Here is a 9,814-nt window from a genome sequence, read left to right on the forward strand (position 1 = left end):
ATGGATTAAAGACTTAAACATAAGACCTAAAACCATAATAACTCTAAAAGAAAACCTAGGAAATACCATTCAGGACATAGGCATGGGCAAAGACTTCATGACTAAAACACCAAAAGCAATGGCAACAAAAGCCAAAATTGACAAATGGGATCTAATTAAACTAAAGAGCTTCCGGACAGCAAAAGAAACTATCAGCAGAGTGAACAGGCAATTTACAGAACGGGAGAAAATTTTTGCAATCTATCCATGTGACAAAGAGATAATATCCAGAATCTACACAGAACTTAAACAAATTTACAAGAAAAATACAACCCCATTAAAAAGTGGGTGAAGGATATGAACAGACCCTTTTCAAAAGAAAACATTTATGGGGCCAACAAACATGAAAAAAAGCTCATCACCACTGGTCATTAGAGAAATGCGAATCAAAACCACAGTGAGATACCGTCTCACGCCAGTTAGAATGGTGATCATTAAAAAGTCAGGAAACAATAGATACTGGAGAGGATGTGGAGAAATAAGAATACTTTTACACTGTTGGTGGGAGAGTAAATTAGTTCAACCTTTGTGGAAGATGGTATGGTGATTCCTCAGATCTAGAACCAGAAATACCATTTGACCCAGCAATCCCATTTTGGGTATATATGCAGAGGATTATAAAACATTCTACTATAAAAATCATGTGCACACATACGTTTATTGCAGCACTGTTCACAATAGCAAATAATTTGAACTAACCCAAATGCAGTCAAGGATATCCTGGATCCATCAAGGATAGACTGGATAAAGAAAATGTGGCACATATATACCATGGAATACTCGGAAGCTATAAAAAAAGGATGAGTTCATGTCCTTTGCAGGGACATGGATGAAGCTGGAAGCCATCATTCTCAGCAAACTAACACAGGTACAGAAAACCAAACACTGCATGTTCTCACTCATAAGTGGGAGTTGAACAATGAGAACACATGGACACGGGAAGGGGAACATCAAACACCAGGGCCTGTTGGGGTGCAGGGGGCTAGGGGAGTGAAAGCATTAGGAGAAATACCTAATGTGGATTATGGTTTGATAGGTGTAGCAAAACACCATGGCATGTGTATACCTGTGTAACAAACCTGCATGTTCTACAAATGTATCCCAAAATATAAAGTATAATAAAAAAAATCAATGAACTAGGAGCTGGGTTTTTGAAAAGATTAACAAAATAGACCACTAGCCAGACTAATAAACAAGAAAAGAGAGAAAAATCAAATAGACACAATAAAAAATGATAAAAGGGATATCATCACTGATCCCACAGAAATACTAACTACCATCAGAGGATACTATAAACACCTCTATACAAATAAACTAGAAAATCTAGAAGAAATGCATAAATTCCTGGACACATACACCCTCCCAAGACTAAACCAGGAAGAAATCAAACCCCTGAAAAGACCAGTAACAGGTTCTGAAATTGAGGCAGTAATTAATAGCCTACCAACCAAAAGCACAGGACCAGATGGATTTACAGACGAATTGTACCAGAGGTACACAGAGGAGCTGGTACCATTCGTTCTGAAACTATTCCAAACAATAGAAAAAGAGGGACTCCTCCCAAACTCATTTTATGAGGCCAGCATCATTCTGATACCAAAACCTGGCAGAAACACAACAAAAAAAGAAAATTTCAGGCCAATATCCCTGATGAACATGGATGCAGAAAGCCTCAATAAAATACTGGCCAACTGAATCCAGCAGCACATCAAAAAGCTTATGCCCCACAGTCAAGTTGGCTTCATCTCTAGGATGCAAGGCTAGTTCAACATACACAAATCAATAAATGTAATCCATCACATCAACGAGACCAATGACAAAGACCACATGATTACCTCAATAGATGCAGAAAAATGCCTTTGAAAAAAGTCAACACCCATTAATGCTAAAAACTCTCAATAAACTAGGTACTGATGGAACGTATCTCAAAATAATAAGAGATATTTATGACAAACCTACAGCCCATATCATATTGAATGGGCAAAAACTGGAAGCATTCTCTTTGAAAACTGACTACCTGACTTTAAACTATACCACAAGGCTATAGTAATCAAAACAGCACAGTACTTGTACCAAAACAGATACATAGACCAATGGAACAGAATAGAGGCCTCAGAAATAACACCACACATCTACAACCATGTGATCTTTGACAACCTGACAAAAACAAGCAATGGGGAAAGGATTCCATACTTAATAAATGGTGTTGGGAAATCTGGATAGCCATATGCAGAAAACTGAAACTGGACCCCCTCCTTACACCTTATACAAAAATTTGAATTAAAGACTTAAACATATGACCTAAAACCATAAAAACCCTAGAAGAAAACCTAGGCAATACCATTCAGGACACAGGCATGGGCAAAGACTTTATAACTAAAACACTAAAAGCAATGGAAACAAAAGCCAAAATTGACAAATGGGATCTAATTAAACTAAAGAGCTTCTGCAAAAAAACTATCATGAGAATTAACATACAACCTACAGAATGCATGAACATTTTTGCAATCTGTGTGACAAAGGGCTAATATCGAGAATCTACAAAGAAACTAATTTGCAAGAAAAAAACAAACTACCCCATCAAAAAGTGGGTGAATAATATGTATAGACACTTTTCAAAAGAAGACATTTATGTGGCTAACAAACATATGAAAAAAAGCTTATCATCACTGGTCATTAGAGAAATGTAAATCAAAACCACAATGAATACCATCTCATGCCAGTTAGAATGGTGATCATGAAAAAGTCAGGAAACAACAGATACTGGAGAGGATGTGGAGAAATAGGAACACTTTTACACTGTTGGTGGGAGTGAAAATTAGTTCAACCATTGTGGAAGACAGTGTGGCAATTCCTCGAAGATCTAGAACCAGAAATACCATTTGACCCAGCAGTCCCATTACTGGGTATATACCCAAAGGATTATAAATCATTCTTTTATAAAGACACATGCACATGTATGTTTATTACAGCACTATTCACGATAGCAAAGACTTGAAACCAACCCAAATGCCCATCAGTGATAGACTGGATAAAGAAAATGTGGCACATATACACTGTAGCATATTATGCAGCCATAAAAAAACATGAGTTCATGTCCTTTGCAGGGACATGGATGAAGCTGAAAACATCATTCTCAGGAAACTAACACAGGAACAGAAAACCAAACACCGCATGTTCTCACTTATAAGTGGGAGTTGAACAATGAGAACACATGGACACATGGAGGGGAATATCACACACTGAGGCCTGTTGAGGGGGTTTGGGGCCAAGGGGAGGGATAGCATTAAGAGAAATACCTAATGAAGATGATGGGTTGATGGGTGCAGCAAACCACCACCACACATGTGTACCTATGTAACAAACCTGCATGTTCTGCACTTGTATCCCAGAACTTAAAGTATAAAAAAAATTAGCAAGTATTTGGATTCCATAATAGGTAAAAACTACAGTAGGTACTGTAGATAAAAAGATGAATATATCACAATCTTAGAAATTATTGTCTCTTTGAGAGAGATAATGAGTATAATCTAAGAATTTAATTGACATTTAAAAGCAATGTTGTGGAATAATTCATGATTAATTGTGATAGACATTATACTCATTTAAGTCAGAAGACAGAGTCATTGATTGGGATGCTGTCTACTATAACTTGATTCACTTGTCAGAGTTTCTGTAAAGCTGAAATACCTTATGCCAAACAGAGAAAATATACATTTACAGAGATAATGGTAAAAATACTTATTGTATGTATTTTTATCTAATTCATGTTATAATACCAGGCTGTATTTAAAATAAACAATATGTGACGGCTCCATTGGCTGTTTTTATATAATTTGGTATTTCTTAGCTAATTGTTCAAATCAACGGGACTCCTTTGTAGTGCTCTGTGACCTGCGGCTCTGGAGTTCAGCAGAGGGATATATACTGCAGACTGAAAGGTGTTGGTCGAGTGGTTGAAGAAATGTGTGATCAGTCCACCCGACCTTGTTCTCAGAGGCGATGTTGGAGTCAGGACTGTGTGCACCACAAGGGGATGGAAAGAGAGAGGCTGAATGTGAGTATCGACAAGTAAATTTTCAAAGACACTGCATGTAAGAATGTGTTATTCATTTGGTTATTGCATTTCTAGTGTTCAACATCATGTGAGAGAAAAGATTCACATCAACGAACGGAGTGCACAGATAGCCAAATTGGACAAGTGAATGAAATAGTCTATAATTCTTCAACCATACCTCTTACATCCAAGAATTGCAGGAACCCTCCTTGCAATTACATTGTGGTAACAGCAGACTCATCACAGGTAAGGTAAAGACAGGAAGTTGAGAATTTTTGCTCCTTGATAAAGCAGCGGGATCTACAATTTGATACAGCTGAAACTGGGTATAAAATTTGAATATGAGGGCAGATAATGGTATGCATATCAATCTAAGGAATGAGACCACTGACAGTTGGATGGTGCAAATAGAGTAATAGTGACATGTCTTAAACTTGTGCAAGTCTGAAGTGTCAGTAGGTGCCAACTGTGAAATCAACCACCAGGAACAGTTTGGCAAACTGGCCCTGTACACATTTCCACTTTTGAGAAATGGCTTTATCAAGGTGTAATTGATGAACCATAAACTACATATATTCAAAATATATAGCTTAATAAGTTTGAGCACATGTACACAGCCATAAAACCAGTACCATTTTCAAAATAAAGAGCATCTCCGTCACTCCCAAAAGTTTCCTTGTGCTGCTTTATAATCTCTTCCCCCACCTCCTTTTTCCCTCCCCACCCAATAAGTGACCTCACCTGTTTTCTATAGCAGTGATTTATCACTATACTTGTTTTCATTTTATAGAGTTTTATATAAGTGGATCATACAGTATATACTTTTTTATCTACTGTGATGTAAGTATTTTGAGATTTGATCAGGTTGTAGTATGTATCAATAGTTTTTTCTTTTATTGTTGAATAATATTCCACTATATGGATGACTTTATGTTTGCTTTTCTGTTCTTTCTGATGTCTGATCCCCAACCAGTCTGTTTCTTATCTAAGCAATTATCATCTTCATCCTTAGAGGTTTAATTTCAACTTTTTTATATCTTCCATATCTCTACTTAACATTTTGAACATATGAAACATAGTTACTATTTTTTTTTGCAGGTAAAATTTTCCAATTTTTATTTTTTTCTTGAAGTTTTTTTAAAATTATAATTTTAACATCCTCTTCTGGACATCTAATCCTAACATCTATGCGCATGTTTATAATTTAATGAATTTTAGTATAATCACCTGTATGTGCAAGCATCACCATGATCTAATCCCAGACCTTTTTATCACTCCCAAAAAAATATCTGCACCCATAAGTAGTAATTCCTTATTCTCACATTTTCTCCTAGTCTCAGACAACCACTAATCTGTTTCCGTATCTATGGATTTGTCTGTTCTGCACATTTGGTATAAATGTAATCATACCATATGTGGTCTTTTGTGTCTAGCTTCTTTCACTTAGCATGATATTTTAAAACTTTGTACAAATTTTACCATACATCATTGCTTCATTCCTTTTTATGATAAATAATATTCCATTGTAGGAATATACTATATTTTGTCTATTTATTTGTCAGTTGGTGGACATTTGGATTGATTCCATTTTTGACGTTTGAATAATGCTGTTAGAAACATTTGTGTACAAGTTTTTGTGTGGACATATGTTTTCAATTTTCTTGGGCATATTCCTAGGAATAGAATAGTTGGGTATTGTAATTCTATTTAGTTTTTTGAGGAACTGCTAAACTGTTTTCCACAGTGGGCACACCATTTTTCTTTCCTATCAGCAATGTATAAAGGTTCCTATTTCTCTCTCCATATCATCATCAGTCATCATCAGCACTTGTTATAATCCATCTATTTTTGTTTAACATAACCATCCTAGTATGTATGAAATGGTATCTATTTTATGTTTAAGTTGCATTTCTCTAATGACTAATGATGTTGAGTATCTTTTTGTGTGTATGTTAGTTATTTGTGTATCTTTAGATAAATGTCTATTCAAATCTCCTGCCCTTTTTTTTCTTTTTTTGAAATGCTCTCTTGTTCTGTTGCCCAAGCTGGAGTGCAGTGATACAGCTCACTGAAGTTTTGATCTCCTGGGCTCAAGCAATCCTCCCACCTAAACTTCCTGAGTAGCTGGGACTACAGCCATGTGTCACCATTTCTGGCTTCTTTTTTTTTTTTTTTTTTTTTTTTTTTTTTTTTTTAGAAATGGGGTCTCCCTGTGTTGCCCAAGCTGGTTTCTTACTCCTGGGCTCAAGGGATCATCCCTTCTGGGCCTACAAAAGTGCTCGGACTACAGCATAAGCCACCATACCTGGCTGCTCATTTTTTCACTGGGTGAGTTGTAAATTATTTATATATTCTGGGTACCAACTTTTATCAGTTAGAGGATTTGCAAATATTTTCTCCAATTCTGTGGGTTATCTTTTCTCTTTCTTAATAGTATGCTTTGATGAAGTGAAATTTTGTTTTTTGTTTTAGTTCTTTGTGCTTTAAGTATCATATCTAAGAAACTTTTGCCTACTTCATGGTCACAAAGATTTATATCTATGTTTTCTTCTTAGACTTTTATAATTTTAACTCAGACAATTAGGAGTTTGATACATTTTGAGTTAATTTTTGTATGTGATGTGAGGTAGGGGTCTAACTTCGTCCTTCTGCATGAAAAAATTATTCTTTCCCCCATTGAATTAGCTTGGCATCCTTGTCAAAAATCAATTGACAATTGACCATAAATATATTGGTTTATTTCTGAACTCTCAATTCTATTTTCTTGATCTATATGCCTATCAATATATTATTACAATATCAATATTATATTGATAGTAATCAAGTAGTCTTGATTACTATAATTTTATAGTAAGTTTTGAAGTCAGGAAGTATGAGTGAACCAACTGTTTTCCTTCCCCCTGAAGATTACTGGGCTATTCTGAGTCTCTTACATTTCCATATGAATTTTAGGACCAGTTTGTCAAGTTCTATGTAAGAGCCAGCTGAGATTTTGTTAGAGGTTGCAACGACTCTTGATTAATTTGGTAAATATTATTATCTTAATAATATTGTCTTCTTATCTCTGAATGTGGGATGAATTTCCATTAATTAATTTAGGTTTTGACTTATTTCAAGTATATCATATAGTGTACAAATCTTGCACTTCTTTTGTTTAATTTATTCCTGAGTATTTTGTATTCTTCTGTAAATGGAATTGTTCTATTAGTTTCATTTTCTGATTATTCATTGCTAGTGTATAGAAATAGAATTGTTTTTTGTGTATTAAAAATTTTGGCGGGGGGGTTAATTATTTAGTGTGTGGATTAAATGGGATTTTCTACTTACAATGTCATCTTATCTACAAATATAGTTTTACTTCTTGCTTTAAAGCTGGATGCCTTTTGTTCCTTTTCCTTGTCTAATTTCCCTGTCTAGAAATTCCAGAATAATGTTAAATAGAAGTGGTAAAAACAGACATTCCAGTCTTGTTCCTGCTGTTTGTAGGAAAACTTTTAGTTTTCCTAATTCAGTATGCTAACTATGGATTTTCTGTAGATTCTCTTTATCACATTGAAGAAGTACCCTTCTAGTCCCAGTTTGCTTCGTGTGTATATTATGAAAGTGTGTTAGATTTTGTCAAATGTTTTGTCTGCATCTACTGAAATTATCATACTTTTTGTTCATTCTTCTATTAGTATGGTGTATTACATAGATTGACTTTCATATGTTACAATAACCTTGCATTCCTGGGATAAATCTTACTTCGTCATGGTGTATAATCCTTTTTATGTGTTGCTGGAATTGTTTTGCTAGTGTTTTGTTGAAGAACTTTACATCTATATTCTTAAGAAATATTGGTCTATAGTTTTATTTTTTTGTGATGTCTGTCTGGTTTTGGGAAATACTGGCTTCATAGGATGAGTTAGGCAGTACTCCTTTTTCTTCTATCTTGTGGAAGAGTTTTGGCAGGCTTGGTGCTAATTCTTTAAGCATTTGGTCCTGGGCTTTTCTTATGTGAAGTGTTTTGGTTACACATTTAATCTCTTTACTTGTGATAAATCTATTCAGTGTCTCCCTTCTCCCCAGGGTTTGTTGTTGCTGCTGTTTGTTGTTGTTTGTTTCTTTAGTGACTTTTCTGAGCTAACTGTGAAGTCTGTATTATTTGTCATACATGGCCCCTGAAGTCTCTGCTCACTTAGTTTAGTTGTCAGCTATGACTGAACAGTAATTTCTTTAATCTCTGGAACCAATAATTTTGGTTCCCTAGACTTCGCCAAAGTTCTGTGTTTCGGGGGGTTGGGAGTAGGGTGTGGCCTTCAACACTCATCAGGTAGATGACAACAGTTCCTTAATCCTAACTTTCTGTTTGTGTAGAGCCTTGAGGTCAGCTGGAGGAGAGGCTGCAGGCCCTCCTCAGATGCTTCCTGAGCTTGCAGACAGACCTGGACATGTGTACAATCTGATGCATGTTCACAGCCATCTAGATCTCATTAATACAATGGAGCTTTTCAAAGCTCTGATGAACATCTTATTCCCTAGTTTTTCCTTTTAAGCTTTTTTGGCTAGCCTGTTGTTGCTCCAACTGTTTTTCGGCATCCTGGAAACTGCAAAGTTAAACAATGGTTTTTCATTGAGCGCAACAAATGTCCCTAGATTTTTAGAACTGAGCAAGTCAGCTCAAACAAAGAGATTCTTGCAAGTGGGGTCTTCCAGAAAATCACTAAACAGTTCAAATCATGACAATTCTCTAAGAATGTGGATTTGAATGATGCCCAAACCTGTTCTGCTCCCCTCCAGTGGCTGCCAGAATTCTGGTTTCACCATAATTACAGGGCTGTTGATTTTAAAGGTTTCCATGGAGCTAGAAAGAAGAGGATGGACATAGAGGAAGTTAAACCATCACAGAACTTGCTCTTCTTACCAAGAGTAAGCCATGTTTATTGAATAAATGCCTTCTGGATTGCTGCAAGTCTTTGGTCAGTTTCCAGAGTTCTGATAAAACTGATCCGGCAAATTTTGCCCATTTTCTCACTGCCGTTATAGAAGAGAGAATTTTTAGATGTCCTTATTCTTCCATTTTCACAGATGTCACCCCTCTAGGGATGTTTTGATAGACAGGTTTTTTTCTTCATTATGAGTCTTATTTTCCAGGTTCTTTGCATGCCAATTAATTTTCTGTTGCATGTCAGCCATGAATTTTACCTTTTTGGTGACTAGATATTTTTTATTCCTATACATATATTTTGAGTTTTGTTCTGGGTTGCATTTATTTTGTTGGAGAGCAGTTTGATCCTCTCTTGCCTTGCACTTAAGATTTGTTAGGCAGACCAGTATATTGTTTAATCTAGGGTTAACTGTTCCTCTCTACTGTGGCAAGACTCTTTTGAGTACTTTACCTATTTCCTCATGTATTTAAGTTTTCCAGTCTAGCTGGAGGGAATAGGCACTATATTTGGTTCTGTGTGATCTTTAGAAAAAGTAACTTCTAAGCCTTTTGGTTGGTTAATTGCCTCACTTTGGTTGGTGTCCTCACAGGTATGTACACACTACCGGTCAGAACTCTGCTGTCTTCCTTTCATTGTGCCAAGACCTGGAAAGTTTTTCTTTTTTTTTTTTTAATTATTATTATACTTTAAGTTCTAGGGTACATGTCCATAACGTGCAGGTTTGTTACATATGTATACTTGTGCCATGTTGGTGTGCTGCACCCATCAACTCGTCAGCACCCATCAACTC

At 35.8% G+C, this 9,814-nt stretch overlaps 1 protein-coding gene across 1 annotated transcript in view; it reads left to right on the forward strand.

The window, feature by feature from the left end:
- Positions 1-9,814, forward strand: part of ADAMTS20 (ADAM metallopeptidase with thrombospondin type 1 motif, 20) — a gene marked incomplete at its 5' end in the record, with an annotated part of 136,106 nt that overhangs the window by 96,386 nt on the left and 29,906 nt on the right. Inside the window, 2 exons of the mRNA XM_011999063.1 lie at positions 3,923-4,096; positions 4,172-4,342. Of these exons, the coding sequence (XP_011854453.1) occupies positions 3,923-4,096; positions 4,172-4,342 (345 nt within the window). The remainder of the gene's footprint in view (positions 1-3,922; positions 4,097-4,171; positions 4,343-9,814) is intronic.

This window comes from Mandrillus leucophaeus, unplaced genomic scaffold (genome assembly GCF_000951045.1).
Source record: "Mandrillus leucophaeus isolate KB7577 unplaced genomic scaffold, Mleu.le_1.0 Scaffold580, whole genome shotgun sequence".
NCBI lineage: Eukaryota > Metazoa > Chordata > Mammalia > Primates > Cercopithecidae > Mandrillus > Mandrillus leucophaeus.